The sequence below is a fragment of the Poromitra crassiceps genome, assembly GCF_964638095.1.
Source record: "Poromitra crassiceps genome assembly, chromosome: 26".
In the NCBI taxonomy this organism is placed as follows: Eukaryota; Metazoa; Chordata; class Actinopteri; order Beryciformes; family Melamphaidae; genus Poromitra; species Poromitra crassiceps.
The window spans coordinates 6,665,315-6,682,995 of NC_139640.1; the positions used below are offsets into that span (position 1 = coordinate 6,665,315).

At 45.6% G+C, this 17,681-nt stretch overlaps 1 protein-coding gene across 2 annotated transcripts; it reads right to left on the minus strand.

Moving 5' to 3' along the window:
* Positions 1–1,610: 1,610 nt before the first annotated feature.
* LOC310798627 (glycoprotein endo-alpha-1,2-mannosidase-like protein) lies at positions 1,611–16,977 on the minus strand (the record flags this gene model as incomplete). Of its 2 annotated transcripts, none has more annotated exons than XM_083661169.1 (4): positions 1,611–2,247; positions 3,728–3,804; positions 13,888–13,997; positions 16,449–16,977. In XM_083661169.1, 4 exons carry the CDS (start codon positions 16,975–16,977, stop codon positions 1,611–1,613), a joined length of 1,353 nt encoding a protein of 450 aa, XP_083517295.1. The 2 variants fall into 2 exon arrangements, with proteins under 2 accessions (XP_083517295.1, XP_083517294.1); XM_083661168.1 differs by having other exon boundaries at positions 13,846–13,997.
* Between the last annotated feature and the right edge of the window lie 704 nt (positions 16,978–17,681).

Consider the following 17,681-nt stretch of genomic DNA (forward strand, 5'->3'; position numbering starts at 1 on the left):
TTTCACATCAAGGACCCCTAAACTGACACAACCATTACGCTACGTTCACACAGGGCACCTACGCCTTGCCTTGCCTCAAGCCACGCCTACGCCTACAGACCTTGAGCTGGGCGTGAACCTATCACACGCTTTTGCGATCACACTGGACGCCTATTCCACGCTGAACCTGAGCCGAGTCACAAGCGCCTCTCCTCTCTCCCGAGTGTTTTTTTTGTCACGTGTGGTCCCGAATTATCACGGGTAGGTAAAATAAATCGGATATATTTAATGTGCTATTGATGCTGGATATGTATAACCAGGTCTCCTTCTTGGGTCACTGTTGTCATCTTGCTTCTTCGGTCGCTATTCTCTCTCCTGAGGATTTGTTTACCGACGGGGAGAAAGCCCCACGTGATAGCCACCCGTCAATCACTCTCTCTCTGCTCAACACTGTTGTAGTAACCGTTGTATTGTTATTTTGAAATTCAGTTGACTTTGCCATTTCCCACGGATATTGTCGTGTTTTTCCTTCATGGCTTGACAGAAGAAGTCTGCCTGCACGCGCCTAGTCGGCTTGAAAATATAACTCACGCCTAAACGATAAAATCGGCGCAGCTCAGGCGAGGCGTGGGTACACGCAGGGTTCACGCTCAGGCGCCCTGTGTACACAGCCTCATTGACTAAAAAGGACGCCTATTTAAAAGCGTGGGTAAAGGCAAGGCGTAGGCAAGGCTTGGGTGCCCTGTGTGAACGTAGCCTTAGGTCCCCGATCTGATCATATTTTTGCTTTGAGATGTTTTATTACAGAAAGTCAGTCATTGTGTTAGTTATGGTATAGTCTAAATAAATTATCCCCCCTTTTGCTGGGGACTGCCTGGAACCCACCCCCCTCAAGGACCCCTGGGGGGGTCCGCGGACCCCACTTTGAGAACCACTGCTTACAAGTCTGGGCTGTCAACGGCAGTAGGAGGGAATCCCTTCAGACTAACCCCATAATGTCAACTTATTCTCAAATTTAGCTCAATCAAGAGGACCCCCCACACCACCGCCACATTGTCCTGTTCTTATTGGTTAGCATGTGTGTGTGTGCGTGCACACACACACACACACAGAAACTCACAGACACATGGTAAAAGATTAATGCAAGTCCATACGCTTACACATCTATGTTCATCTCCCTTTCACTTTTTCTCTCTCGCATGCACTGGAGCATAGAGACAGTCCGCATGTCTGGGAACGCCCATACAGGCTCTAGGAACGCCCACAATAGACGCTGGGTTAGCCTGGCTGGGGGCGGGGTCAGGGTGGGGTAAATTCCCCCGTTCTATCCATTCAGCAAAGTTCGAATTTAGCCGATAGCCCAGCCCAGGCAGACACGATCAGGGATTTAACCACAGCAGTAAACGCACATCTGAGCAGACGTCTTGTGTTCTGCTCTAGAACCCCCAAACATGTAGTGTAGAGCCGCAGCACCGTCTTTTGGTGAGGCAGCCCATTGAGATATATGGGCGGTTTTACCCCACTCGCTCGCCAGCCGTTTAACATTTTGTGGGCGTTTCCAGACACTGCGGACTGTCAATGACGAGACGTGGCCTCAACCTATAGGCGTTTCAGCTCAGTCCGACGACGGCTCACATGAGCCACTGCTCCTTCTCTTTGTTGAACTGCTCGGCCCAGCGGCGCGTCAGCTCCAGGTAGTGCTGCGGCCCGTGCGGCTGGTAGTCCAGGTACACCCGGGTCACCGTCTTTTTGGGCACCGCCCGCTCGATCTGCGTGCCCTCGTGCCACTCGTTGAACGACGTGATGGCGACCACCTCCGGCCGCACGTTCAGCGCCGCCTGCAGGGCCGTCTCGTAGTAGCGGCCGTTGACGCGGTTGCGTGTGTTGTGGTTGTTCCACGGCCGGACCGCGGTGTCGATGTAGCCGGGCCCCACGCTGGGGATGAAGAGGAGGCTGTTGCCGTCGCAGAAGGCCTTGACGGCCTTCCAGTTCTGGTGCGAGGAGCCGAAGGAGAAGCCGTTGGAGGCGAAGTACGTGTACATGCCGTCGAAGCCGCCCGCCAGTATGTCGTGCTTGTGGCGCTCCTCCACGAGCAGCGCGATGAAGAGGGCGTCGTAGGCGGAGCCGCGCAGGCTGTGCGAGCCGGTGGGGGTCAAGAGTTCGGACCAGGACTCCGGAGGGGTCAGGTACGAGTCGTAGATGTAGAACAGAGGAAGGCTCTTCCCCGTGCCGGAGGTGAACTTGTAGAAGGCTCCGTGGTCACCATACCTTTTAAACACAGGAAACACAATAAGAGCATAACACAATATGGTCAGTTTGGGCTGCCGACATCTGTTGTTTTCTTTTTCTTTTTTTAACCATGGTTTCTTTATTCAAGGTTTTTCATTTCGTAATACAAAGTTTACAATATCAAACTGTATCAAATCCCCTGAAAACCCCCCACCCACCCCACCCCACCAGACCTGTAGAAAGAAAAAACACAAAAAAACAAACCAAAAAAACAACAACACAGGCGTTACATTTTCAGCTTCCATGTTTTCCACGAATGTTAGGAAGGGCTGCCAAATGGCAAAAAATCTCAGTGCGGACCCTTGAATCGAGTACCTGATCTTCTCTAGTTTGAGAAATTGCATAACATCTTTAATCCACTGAGATGAAGTGGGAGGAAGAGGGTCTTTCCACTTAAACAGTATTAGTCGTCTGGCTAACAAAGTACAATATGCCATCATGTTGCATTTATAGTTATTTAGTTGGACATCCGGTGGTGCGACACCAAATAATGCTATAAAAGGGGATGGGACTATAGGTTCTTCTAAAATTTTGGAAAAAGTATCAAAAATACATTGCCAGAAGTTAAGTAATCGTGCTGTTGTTTTCTTTTGACAGGTGTTCATTGTAGGAGCAATATATACCGTTCCCTGATGGTAAAACAACAGCTTGTACTTTATTATAAACTCATTCATAAGTCATCGAGCAACCTGGCCGTGATCTGAATGGCTTTCTAAAAGCATGTCGGTTTATTAACGCCTGTTCTTTCAACAACGGCGCATGAAATCTTAATGGTTTTCCTTTTTCTGACTGACTCAGAGGTAGGGCTGGGTTAAAAAAAATCGATTCTACGATTTTTAATCGATTTTTATTTTAATCCTTTGATATCGATTCATATGTCCAGAGATTGATTTTTTTTTATAAACATAGGCATTACTAGTATAGGCTGTGTGTGGTAGTTGAAACAGTTTCAAGTTTATGTTTGTAGTTGAAACAAAAACATAAATACTGTAGGCTACATAAATGGAAATGTTTGATCATTAATATCTACTTTTAGAAATGATATAGGCTGAAATCAAATCACTGTGCATAATTGTGAAAGTGTCTTTATTGACAGATGAAAAGGCTGTTATTTACCCTTTGTCACCACCTGGTGAGTAAATATATGTGTAACTAAAACCATTAAAATTGACAACCGGTCTGCAATTATTTTCCCCCATGTATCTACCGGTCCTTGGCGCAAAAAAGGTTGGGAACCCCTGTGTTACATAACTGGACAATCATGTAATTCAGCTTACAGCTCAAAAAACATGTTTTAGTATCACTAACCAAATCGATATTGAAATTAATCGAATCGGAATCGAATCGATTCGGGATTAATCGATTCGGAACCTTGTGAATCGGAATCGAATCGATTCTTGAAATTTGAACCAATACCCAGCCCTACTCAGAGGTGAGAGCTAGTGAGTCAAGTGCTTACCTGTCAATGATATACTTGACGTTGTCATGGACACTTTGGTCATTTCGTTCGCTGTATGGTTGGATGTGAAATGCCACCTGGGAAGACACACACACACACACACACACACACACACACACACACACATCACACACACACACACACACACACACACACACACACACACCTTGTTGGTCTCCATTCATCATATTACTGTCACAAAAGAAGCCACGGTCAGCAGTTGTTGACCTTAGCCAGTATTGACTTCAACTCAACAGTCAGTTGCTCTGGGGAGTCTTCTCATTTGGAGCGGTTGACAAGGAGCGACAATATGATGATCCTCTGGTTTCTACCTGATCGAAGCCTGGGCAGCTGCCAGGAGGAAAGCAGGCCAGGATGGTGCACTCATTATATTAATGTCCAGGCTAATTACAGCTGATTGGATCCACCTCTCATCAAACAGCATGCACGAGCGACCTGTGTGACCTCGCGTGACCCCTAAAGCACCCGCATGACACCAGTGGTCTGGTTTCTCTGCTCTAGTAACACGTTGCAGGTGGTTGTATTTGTTAATAGGCTTTCTTATCACCTACGATTCGAAAAGGATTTCAATCATGAGAGGCCAGTTGGTAGGATTTAACCAACTTTATTTAGCAATCGGCATGCATGGCAAATACTTTGGCGCAGTGGCGCTCCTCTTGAGGCGAGAGGAGGGCATCTGCATAGGCTAGGATAGGGGATCCCCCGATTATTTTTTTTTTTCTCGATCTTTTTAATCCAGAATGCAACTCAGGCAAGTTATCAGATATCTGCACTGATTGCAAAGGGTGGACGAGCTTTTTCATGTGGTGACTTTGTGAAACAGTGTCTGAATGTGGCTGCGGATACTGTGTTCACTCCTGAGATTGCATCCCTGCAAATTGTCATGGCAAATTCTTTACAAAAGATGGACAATAAAGCTGATTTTCAAAGTACCTTGAGGATTTTTCAAGTTGTGAATTAAGTCAAATTTCTCTCTTGATTACAAAGGTGGAAAATACAACTGTTTTTAACTGGGTGTTTACTGATTAAATGTTTAAGCTCCCCACAAATGCAGATGTATTTTTAAATATATATAACCAATTGCAAATTATTACAATTACCAAACAGATAAAAAGTAGATTATTATATTGAAATGTTATTTTAGATTTAGAATGTTAATTTTCTATAAAACACAATACATTTTAATGTAATTCCACAACGTTTATTTTGGCCCTCGGCCCTCCACCCAGATTGAGTTTTGGCCCTTCATGGGAAAGAATTTGGGCATCCCTGTACTAGAATGAACTGACGTCGCAACATACAGTAGCTGACGTCATACTAGAACTTGACTGACGTCGCGGGGTGATCAGGTTATGCATGTGTGGCCTTGTGCTTGAAATTTGGTGTGGAAACCTCACAACATTGACTAGTGCAGCATAATATTGAGGAGGCTTTGCCTATAAGGACTGCACTTCCGCTCCATTTCATTTGATGACATGCTCTGGCATACGATGTAGGCAATGTTTTCAACCCTGACTCCTCCCCCTCAGGAGATTTTTTCAAAGTTCAGTTAATGGCTCTGTCAGAAGTGGCTATTTGCCTCCATTGATGAGCAAAAGCAGCTGCAGCAACATCATGGGACCAGAAGTGAAACATACACAAAGAGTGCTTAAGCTGAATATTTGAAGGCAGAACGAGAGAATCCCGTGACTTTGAATTATATATGATCAAAGCGAGAACACTTTTCTTCTTGCACAGTGGAGACCCGAGGGAAACTGCATTTCTAAGAGGGTGGAGGCCACCATTAACAAAATGGATGTAACACGCCATAGAGTGAGCTAACGCAATAAACTAGGGCTGCTCGATTATAGCAAAAACCATAATCACGATTATTTTCACTGATAATAAGATCACGATTATTTAACGCAATTACTCATTGACTTTGGCAACATCATGCATTTATTTAACTTGAATTTTTTTAATTTTTAATACTGGATGTCTTTGAACTTTAAATATAATTTAAAGGCAGAACAAATCAAAGTATTATTGTTTTTAGATAGGCTAACTCAAATAAATAATATATAAAAAATAATAATTGTTTTATCTCGATTATCTTGATTTCATAATTGTGGGAATCCAAAATTGTAATTGAGATTAAAATCCGATGAATTGAGCAGCCCTACAATAAAGCATGATTCTTTGCTTAAGCTGTATGATTCCCGATTTGCCCCTGATAAATTCCTAGTCTGACACTGCATTGAACCCTTTATTTGCCTGGGGAAATGCAGCATTATCACTGAAAGAGGATTTACTATCTTAAAGAACATTTACCCATATCTAGCTAAATAAAGAACTTCACAAATATGCCAAAATGCTTTTACATCTTACTTGACTGCAAATTGTCTTGTGTGGAATGTCATTTAGAATTTGAAACAAATGTGTGACTGTGCTTATTGTCCATTACAAGGATGCATTGGGGGAAGCTGTGTTGATGGGGGCGGGGCCTATTGGACTCTCAGAACAGCTGCTGTGGAAATGGGTCCACTGGCAGCACTGAGTATGTCACTATGACATTGAGCCATAAGTGTACTAATGAATCGAAGTTGAGAGGGAATGTTGAGAGTAGGCTATATAGCCTTGTGAGTTTTCAACTGCAGATCTGGATAGATGTAAGAGCAGTGTTGGGCAAGTTACTTTCAAAACGTAATATACTACATATTACTAGTTACTTTCATTTGAAAGTAATGTTACTTTACAATATTACTTTCTGTGTAGAGTAACTCATTACTTATTACACTACTTTTGCATTACTTTCACCAAAATAACAGCAGCAGCAGAATGACATCCCGAAAAATAATTTCAACCGCCTTGAAGTCAGTGTAAACAGTCCAAAATTCTAAATGTTATTCTTTTCCTTTCTTATTGTCATCTGTAGTGGTTATTTGCATAAAAACACAGTTTGATTAGGAAATAATTGTATCTTTTTGAAACATGTGCTTTGATTTAATCAAATGTAACTCAATTTGTAACTTGAGTTACTTGACAAAGTAACTGGTATAATATTACTGAAATCCTATAAGTAATAAGTTATATTACTGAGTTACTGCTAAAAGTAATATATTACATGTAATATGTTACTTTTGTAATGAGTTACCCCCAACACTGTGTATGAGCTGTAGGCAATGGAAACCATTGTTTTGACGGGGGGAGGGTTTGGGTCGGCTGCACTTTTCCATTTCAATTCTAGGTTGGGGGTGCAGAGAGAGAGATCCTGGCTGGCTAAACTCAATGTGATTAACGTGGCAGTGCTGGGCTTCATGTAATGTAACGACACAAGCTGCTGCAATAAAAGCGTAGATATTTTAAAAGGGGGGGTTAGAATTTGAGGCCTATTTCCACATAATTATTACCCAGAGGGGAAGAGAGCTGCCATGGTCTCCTGCTCTCTGTAGTTGAATGCAGTAAACCACTAGAACAGCCAACTCATTTTCCAGAGCCATGGGCCCATTACTCTGTGGCAATGTATGAGTAAATGAGTCGAAGCATTTGAATATCTCACAAACGACAGCATGATGTCACAAATGTAGACAGCATGATGTCACAAACATAGACAGACAGCATGATGTCATAAACATAGACAGCATGATGTCGGAACATCCCCAGCATGACATATGCTGGACAGAGTGGCATTTAGCGGCGTGTCACACAGCAAGCAATGAGGATGAGGGATATGATAAGATAAGATAAGATATTACTTTATTACTTTATTGTCAACACTTAAACACTTAAAAAATAAACAAAGTATTTAGTCGGGCGTCCATCCAGGCACAATTGGCCATGTCTGTGGGTGGGAAGGTGGATTACGAGGGTATGTGTACTGGTCACTGCACTAGTGCCTCCTCTGGTCGGTCGGGGGGGGGGGAGAACTGGGGGGAATATCGTGATCCTCCCACACGCTACGTCCTGCCGGTGAAGCATTTGCTAGTCTACAACTCTCCCCATATTGAAAGGAGGGAGTGCAGCAAAGACCAGGACAGCAGGGGGGGGGGGCATTGGCCCAAGTACAATTGAGGAGAAAATGGGAGGGGGGGGATCTAAGAGTAAAAAAAGAGTAAAGGTCGTGACCTTTACGATCGTTCCTCAGAACAATTAGACCAATCACTTCACTTTGTCATAGCAGCCTATAGGCCCACACACACACACACACACACACACACACCAATGGAGGACCATACGAGATGGGATGTAGCGGGACGCATGGTTGCCTGGTGCATCTGGAAGCGAGTAAGTGTGGCTGATGGCAGCATCCACTGTGCACCCATGGGCGATATCCCCCTCTGTATGCCGCTACATCATGGCCTACTTACTGGCTACAACATGTTCGGCCCCTCAGGGTTCACATTGTTCAGAGAGGCAAACTAAAGTCATGGGACCCATGGTGCACCCCCCCCCCCCCCTCTCCTCCCCGCACCCAGCCTCCCCTCCCTTCCTGCCCCGAGCCACAGGCCTGTTTCAGCTCTGTCTCCTCTCCTCTCAGAGCTGTTCCAATCTGACTGTTATTGAGGGTTGTGTTGTCTATCTGCTCTTGAACGCACACTGCACGATACACACGTTGTGTGTGTGGGTGCTCTTGAACGCACACGACACGATACACACACATTGTGTGTGTGGGTGCTGCTGGAATATTGCTCATCTTATATAAATGAGAAATAAAACTGCCTGCCTTTGCACTGTTACCCAAAGTGAGGTCAGGGAGTTTTAGCAGTGCGATGATGAATGATGTGTGGGAGTGTCAGTTTGTAAGATAGATGGGAAAGTTATAGCACAACTGAAAAGTTGCAAATCCTAGTATCCTTTTTTTTTTAATTCGGAGTGTTATCGTTTTCATCCAATGGTGGGTGTTAGTTTTTCTCCTTGGAGGAGATGAGTTATATCCCAGTGGGCACGATAGAACTGGACTGTACTATATCTCCACTTTTTCTTGTGAATGCTACTGCGGCCGGTGAATAACAAATAACAAATATAAACCTCTAATCCTGGAAATGCTCGAGTCATATTCAGGCCCCATTGAGCCACATAGGACCATTTCAATGATGAGAGACTAGAAGAAAAGTACAATCAACGTTAATGATGCAACAAACAACACTTAGATTTGGTGTATGACTCCATAGAGACAGTCCGCATGTCTGGGAACGCCCACAAAATGTTAAACGGCTGGCGCGCGAGTGGGGTAAAACCGCCGATATATCTCATGGGCTGACTCACCAAAAGACGGTGCTGCGGCTCTAAACTACAGGTTTGGGGGTTCTAGAGCAGAACATAAGACGTCTGCTCAGATGTGCGTTTACTGCGGTGGTTAAATCCCCGATCGTGTCTGCCTGGGCTGGGCTATCAGCTAAATTCTAACTTTGCTGAATGGATAGAACGGGGGAATTTACCCCACCCTGACCCCGCCCCCAGGCTAACCCAGCGTCTATTGTGGGCGTTCCTAGAGCCTGTATGGGCGTTCCCAGACATGCGGACTGTCTCTATGCTATGATGACGCTCCTCTGAGACGTGAGGAGGGCGTCAGTGATTTATAGGATAGAGAACCCCCCTATAGGGAATTCTACAGGAGTCATGACATTGGTGGTGTTCAGGGGAGGAGGTGGGGCGAAGCAACTGCTACGGTGAAGACCATCACTGAGGGGAGACACACAAAGTGAGTTACAAGTAACACTCTAAAATACGAGGGAACTGATATAGAACTCCGGTTAGGTGATTGGCCAGCAGGCCAGAGAGAGGGAGAGCATGGGAAAAGCGTGGGAGACATTGATTGGACAGGAATGACGGGGCGTGCATATTTATGAATGAGTGATGTCACCTGAACAGGGCGTTGCTGCGGAGGGAGAGAGAGGTGAATGGAAGGAACAATGGATTCATGAATGAGATTGTTAATCAGACATTGATTAGGGGAAGTCGTCTTGCATGATCGAAAATAGTCTGAGACATTATTTTAACCCATTGATACCTGATGCAGCATTTGTGTGTATATCCCTCATTTGTGTGCGTATCCCTTTAAGACCGCGAACCGCGTTAACGCGGTTCGCGGTCTTAAAGGGATACTTTACAACTTTTTAACATAGCTCATCATTTTTTACACTTTTTTTTTTTTACAATCTAGAAACACTGATTAGAAGTATATTTCCGGGGGGTGCATGATACCCCCTTCTTCCTAACTAGACTATACTTCTTCTTTTCTTTCTCTTGTTTTGTCTTGCTTGATTCTCTTTTTCAATCATATAACATGATTCAGGAAAAAGCCTCGAGACCCAGAGGGCCTGAAGTTGCAACTTCAAACCAAAACTGCTCTCTCGCTCGCTCCACCGAGCGTTTCTCCGACCAGCTGCTTTCCTCTGTGCTACTGGAAGCAGATTGCAGAGAGCTGCTTTTACATCCGATGCATTCTGGGCCGTTGCTGACCCACCTCTTGCTGACCCTCCACACCTGCATCCTGGACCCGGTGCGATCAAGAGGCCTCACACTAGGCGTCCCTCTTTTTAGTCTGTCTTTCAGTTGAAAAGCTGCAGGGGAATTATCTATAGTTGTTGCATTAGCAAAATTTGCATTCGAGCTCCAAATGATCAGAGCCAAAGTTCTTTACCTTGTCAGCATTTTAGCTGAGATTCTGCAGGAAAAAAAGACACTCCAAAGATAATGTCCTGTGCAGAGGGAGTGGGAGGAGGCAAAGAAAACACAGACACATACACCACACAACAACGGAATACTGTTATTTACTAAGACGCAGTGAGTCGATGTGTCTTAACTAGGGATGTCACAATATATCGTCCCACGATATATCGCGATATCAAAACGTGACAATGCGTATCGTTGAGATGAAATCTCATATCGCGAGAAAAAGAAGCTGCACATGGTGGCACTGATCTGCGTCTGATTGCATGCTCGCTCTCCTTTTCATTGCTTTGTTTGAACAGACGAGGGACGTTACAGACACGGAGGATGAAAATGGTGAAAAAAATGGCATCCTCCACGCTAATTTGAGTAATTTCACTGAAATGACTCAAATTAGCGTGGAGGATGCCCCCTCAACTTACAAATCGATCGCAAAAAAATATTGTTAAAATATCGTATCGTTATCGTGAACCCAAGATCGTGTATCGTATCGTATCGTGAACTGAGTGTATCGTGACACCCCCTAGTCTTAACTCAACCAGAATGAGCTACAACCTCTCTGAAATGCACCGCTGATATGAAGAAAGCATGCCACAGCTTCCCCCCCCCCCCCCCCCCCCCCCCCCCCCACACACACACACACACACACACACACACACACACACACACACACACATGGCTTTTATGAATAGCCATGCTTGATGGAGCATTACTGACAATAAAGCGTTCACTTCCATCTAGTAGCTGTTTTGCTGACAGCATCATGTCTGAAACGTCGTCAGCGTTGCGTCGCGTGTCTAATCTTTCTTTCTTTCTCTTAGCAGAGATGCATTATTTCTTCGCCTGCAGCCAAACAGCGGAAGAAACCGATGTGATATCAGATCTGACAGGCAGGGTTTAGAGGACACGCCCCGCTGCCTCTCATCAAAGCTGTTCAGGGCCCCCCAGAGAGATGGCAGTGCCCCTGGAAGGGTCCAGCCACTATGCCCCCCCCCTCCCCCGCACGCGCTTTACTCATATCAACGCTGCAGCTTTCGGAGCTGACTGAAAAAAGTTTGTTAACAGATTATTATTTGGGTCTAAAGCCCTTGCCTGCTCCCGCTTTTTTTTTGCCTTGCGATTTTGGCATCCTGACTTTTGCTTTGCTCCTGGCATTTTGCCATCACCGGTCTTGTTTTGTTTGCTATCACCTGTCTGTGTTGTGTGTTACACCATAAATGGTCCCTCTAGCTGCTGCTGCCCCAAGCAAAATGGTCCGCCCCAAGCCTGCCTTGTTCTTCTTCTTCTTCTTTTGGCTTTCCGGCAGACTAGATGCCTTGCGGCACATTGCTGCCTCTCACTGCACTGGTCGGACGGGGGATTACATCAAAATGGCACTATTTTCCACAGGAGCACTCCTGCCCAAGCATGCCTTGTTACTGCTGCTGTGTTTTGTGTATTTGTTCGACTCCTTGCAAAAAAATGAATTAGTTGCCGCATTTTCAGGATGGGAGATATATTTTAGTGTTATTTTTTTTTTTTTTTGCCTGGCTGATTGCAATCAGATTGCAGAAATGGTTGTCCTCTCAATCCGCATACAGTTGCTGTATCCAGATTGAGAGGACACATTGCATTTACACTTGTGTTCAATGTGTACACAACGCATCCCTGACCACCTCCCGGAGGTGGTTTGGCCGATCAGATTGCGATCCTTCTTCAATGCGTTTTGGGGGTGTTTACACCTGTACTTTCAAGTGATAAAACACAATCTGATTGCAATCTGATCACAGAAAACGCATGTTAACGCCAGGTGTAAATGGCCTCTCTCTCTCTCTCTCTCTTTTGCTCTCTCTCTCTCTCTCTCTCCCTCTAACTATGTCTCTCTCTTTCTTTCTCCCACTTGCTTTTCCCTCTTTCTTTCTGTCTTATCTCTCTATCTAAAGAGCCATCGTGACAGTAAATGTATTGCATTACAAGGGACCCTGTAAAAGTTTTATAAGCCTTCAATACGCTGACAGCAGGCAGAGGGACCAAATATTGAATACAGTTGTTTCCTCTGTCATGTCATTTTCCAGCCTAATTGGCATTTGGTCATGTGGTTTTGTCCCCCCCCCCCCCGCGCTGACGTGCTCGCCGAGCTCCTTCGCTCCCCGCTGGCAACTGATCCCAGAGCAGCTCTGTGACCCTTTTCAGTGGCATGCGGGAGATGTCACTGCATCGGGAAGCAAATCCCTGAGTGGCTAAAAGACAGCTTTTTACAGGAGGAGGTCCAGAACAAGTTTGATGTGACTGAGCGTGTGTCTCTCACTCCCCACGGTGACAGAGAGATGTCTCTCACTCCCCGCGGTGACAGAGAGAGGAGGAACTGGTACACCATCCAGTTTCCACTTTCTTGCATTGCCGTTGCTCGGTTAGAGATGTCTGTCCAGAACCCCTCTGCTCTCCACTGTGAAGTGTCACAATCCCTTTGTCCTATAGATGTTGTGTCACTGTGCTCTTAGGAAGACGGCAGAGATGATCACAAGTCATTCTTTGCAAGTCCAAGTCAAGTCTCAAGTCTTTGGTCACAAGTCCAAGTCAAGTCTCAAGTCTCTTATGGATGAGCGTTCTATCATCTGCTGCATGCCATCCGGTCTGCTTAGAACACTGCATAGCTAAAACTAAGGAATTCAAAGCATGTACTGTATTATCCTCACTCCTTATCTATTAGAATACAGTAGTGGCATTGTGGGATTGGATGACATCAGTAGATATTTCCTTAATGTTAATGCACCAAAAAAATAAAAATTTTAAAAATAAAGATTGTTCACAACTCCCAAACCTCAAGTCCAAGTCAAGTCTCAAGTCTTTGAGGACGAGTCTCAAGTCGAGTCTCAAGTCACTGTGGGTGAGACTTAAGTGCGACTCAAGTCCAAGTTTCAAGTCCAAGTCCCCATCTCTGGAAGACAGATGGATGGACAGACAGGCAGACACAGTGGGAATTCAAGAAATAATATAAGCAGTCTCTCTCTAGTCGTACAGTATGAGCTTTTACTCATACTGTAGACTAGTTCAATCAGTGCAATTGGGCTGTTTAAATACTCCACACAGCAAAATCACCAGGGTTCATTTAAATCCGAGAGTGTAAAAAGCCGACACTGTGCCAATGTTTGTATGAGTTCACACCCATCAGCTAATTTAACACTCGCTTTGAACAACCTCGTCAAATCAGCTCTATAAGTGGACAAACAACTCTCCAGTCAACAGTTGTCAACTCCAAATAATTGTCTTTGTAAAAAATCAACACTATTTACAAGTGTAAAATTAGCTGTGTACAGTGAAAACTGATCTGATTTTGGCCTATAAGATCATCGTCTTATATAGAATTGATTTATTGCTCTCTTTTGGTACCTTGGACTCTCCATCTCTCTCTCTCTCTCTCTCTCTCTCTCTCTCTCACACACACACACACACACACACACACACACACACACACACACACAAGATGAGAATGTGCTGATGCCGTTTACCTTGAGGTTGTGTCTATATGCAGCATCCAGTACAGCTGGTACCAGGTCCTCCGTGGGTTCCCCGTTGTCGTCAGCCAGGCCCGGAGGATACCAGGACAGCACCAGAACCCCTGGAGAGACACACAGCAGTGTTTCAGTCTTATCTATTGCCAATCCTGGACCAAAGATACTGTATCATCCAATATACCACATAGCAATGGTGTCTTTGTCTTTTCCCCCCAGATTTCAGAATTTTCTCCCCAATTGTACTTGGCCAATTTCCCCTGTTGCCCCGGTCGCTGCTCCACCCTCTGCCGATCTGGGGAGAGCCGGAGACAGACACACACATGCTTGAAGTGAATTGACTCTGCTTTAGAATACAGCCCGCACCCCTGTATTACTACTTAACTGAGCAGTTCTAAAGCAGTGTCAATTCCCCCGTACTTACATAGTAACTACAGTGTAACTTACCCTGTAAGTACAGATTTGGTACCATGTACTTACAGGGTAAATTCACTTCTGGGTAAGTACAGGTGTGGTACCCCGTACTTACCCTGTAAGACGTATAGGCTTTGTACCCCGTACTTACCCTGTAAGTACAGATCTTGTTACCCTGTACTTACAGGGTAATTTGCGGGCTGTATTCTAAAGCATTACCCAAATAAACACGGGGGCACGAACCTGCGACCCTTGTGTTGGTAGGCAGGGAATCTACCCGCTACACTAACCCGGACGCCCCAACATAGCACTGCTGTCTATGAGAACTCATTGGGAATTGGAGAAAAAAATTATTTGGTTGCATTTTTTAAAAATGATACAATGGATTTTTCAACTAGACAATGTATCAATCCTCCCCGTGTGGAATTTGAGAGCTGGGAAAACTTCTGAATAGCTTCCATGGCTGTTACAAGGTTCTCACACTGCAGCGACACTGTATCCCCACGCATGGCCACACAGCCCTTCACACACTCACACTTACAGTCCCATTTGAAAGCACTGAATGAACACAGTAAATTGGGTGACATTGATTGAGCGTAGCTGTGAATTTTTTCCTCCTGGCGCTCCATCAGTGTAATGACTTATTTTACAGTGTGCAGACAGATGTTGGGTGAGGTACGTTGCATAATGGTGCGTGGAGAGAACAGTGCATTCTTTTTTACCTCCAACGCCTTCACTTCATGCATATCTTGCATCTGATTGATAAATATGCACTTGTCACCTTGGGGACTATTTATAATGTCTCGCTTTAGTAGGCAATTTCTCCGCACAGCTCGAGTGTATGACAGCTCATAAATTTCCGGCAGAGAAACGCTCGTCCATATACTCTGATACGGTCCGAGGAATGGCTTCCATATCAGACAGCGGTGCCTGGCAGCAGACAAGGCGCTGCTGGCACATCCAATATGCACTCAAACCTAATTTGTTAAACTCGTGTCCACTTGCCCGAGAGCTGTGTGGGGGAATATTAGATTACAATATCCATAGCGATGTCGGCATGTATTAAAAAAGATATGGCCACCGCTATTCATTTTATTTATGCCCCTGTGAAGGTGTGGGGAATCAGTCTTCAAGCCAAGTGGTGCTGTTTAGAGTTTGGCTTTCTGTGCCTTTGTGTGCCAGTGGCTTCTAATTAAATGGATTGTTTTAACTGCACGGTACTGTGCAGTTGGCCTTTTCTCATGGTCCATCTGTCATGGCCGGATGGGTGGTTCTCATTCCGGATGGTGTACAATAACCTATTGAGCCGCAGGGTAGACCGATCTGGGCCTATCATGTGTATAGGCTGATGTTGGGCAGGCTGCAACTCGACACCAGGCGACAGGCTTCAGCTGTCTTGTAGAGGAAACCATACAACTTTTTCAAGAGTGTAGCCTAACATTACATCCAAGTGAGCCACTCAAAGATCTGAAATGGACTTGGTCTACCCAGGTCTTACAGTGGAGAGTAGGGATGAGTAAGGCATGATGTGTGGAAAGCCATTGTATGGCAGCAGAAATTGTGATAGTCAAGAAAGCAACCTGGATGAGATTTGGTCTCTTGGACCCAAATCTGAGAATATTTTTGATTGACAGATATGATCTTGCCCAGAATTATACGACTATCTGTATTGTAGGTAAGAGAGATTACAGTGACACTATGACCAAAATAGTCATTATTCTAACGTTGCATTCAAGTTTTGTTAATGAATGAAAGTTTAAGAATTCATCAATTTGCTGGGGACCCCCTGGAACCCCCTTCAAGGGCCACTGTTGGTCCCCAGACCCCACATTAAGAAGAACCACACTGGCCTAAGAAACTTAAGAAATTACCCTCCTGATCATCTGCACATTTTAAAGTCACGAAGCCGCCTCCTCTTACTGTGCAGTTTCAGGAGTGTGGAGCGTGTAAGGAGCTGTCCAGCGGGTAAGTGGTGCTGAAACTAGAGTTTCAGTCAGCACGACAGCTCCTTGACCTTACACGCTCCACTCCTGCAACTCAAGCGAAGAGGAGGAGGCAGCTTTCTGTTTACAACAACACTTTTTCCATCTCCCCCCATCCATGAGAGCCTGGATCTGTGCTCACTGCACCGCTGAATCGTATACCTGCAGCAGATGCTCCTATCTGCTCCATGTGGGACTCCAGCACCGCCGGGTCCCTCGAACTGTACGGGTTCAGTTCGGGGTAGAAACTGGAGCCGATGTCTTCCGGCGGCATGTGTCTCCCCCTCGGGTAGCTGGCTGCGACTTTAGGGTCCCAGTGTGGGACCAGGACGTGGTCCCAGTGCGTGTATTTCCCGTCCATATGGGGCGTCCCGTACCAGATGTAATAAAAAATGTGAACATCGTAAAATATCGTTCCATCCGGGCCAGAGTTGGATACAACTCCGTTGGTGTTACTCCCGATCGGCCGAGCTGCTTGACCCGGGGACGACGTGGTGGTGTCCTGGGACACCGAGCGCCGGTCCATCTTCCCCCCGCCGATCATCGGCAGCAGCTCCAACCCCCCCGGAGCCAGCTGGTCCGAGAAGCCGTCGCCGGGCTGCTTCAGTGTCCTCAAGCCCATCATGGTCCCGAAGACGAATAAGGTGAAGAGAAACAGAGCTATGCACGCTTTCTTCCGTAGCCGTGCCATGTTTGGGCAGCAGTGTGGCAGCAGGTCCTCTGTTGTGGAGAGCAAATAAGAAAACCTCTGTCCCCCCTCTCCTTGAGTTGAAGATCAACTCAATAGGCTATAGAGCCTCCTACTCTCCAAAGTGTCGTGCATGGCATTATCAAAATGACATATCAATGCGTCGTTGTCTTCATATTCATAACTTTAGAAAACAGTTACTACATGATTGCAGTCGAGCCACATCATGACGCATTTAAATTGGGTTTTAGTTTCTTCCACAAGCTCAAAATGTTTTGAATTTTGAGTTGCTAAAGACGCCGCAAAAAACTCACAAGCGCGCTTATTCTGCTGCTCCACACACAATGGGAAGAAACTGAATACGTACAGGCTATTTAGTCTATAATTCTGGTTTCAGCACCTCCATGGCCCAGACAGTTGCGAGAGAGAGAGAGAGAGAGAGAGAGAGAGAGAGGAGATTTTTGCGGTGTCAGTGTTGTCACGGATCTTCAGTTTGACACTCCTCCAGGCAGCTCGCCGTCTTGTCCCACCCAGAGAAGCTGCAGTCTGCCTGCAGGAGAAGCCGACAGATGACAGCCGGCCCGGCCGAGTTCTTCCGCTCTCCAGTCGCTGTCCGCGGTACTCAGGCGGCTGGTTTGCTCTTCTAGCCTACTGTATACTGCCCCCACCCCCACCCCCGCCTTGCGCAGCAGAATATGACTTGTGTG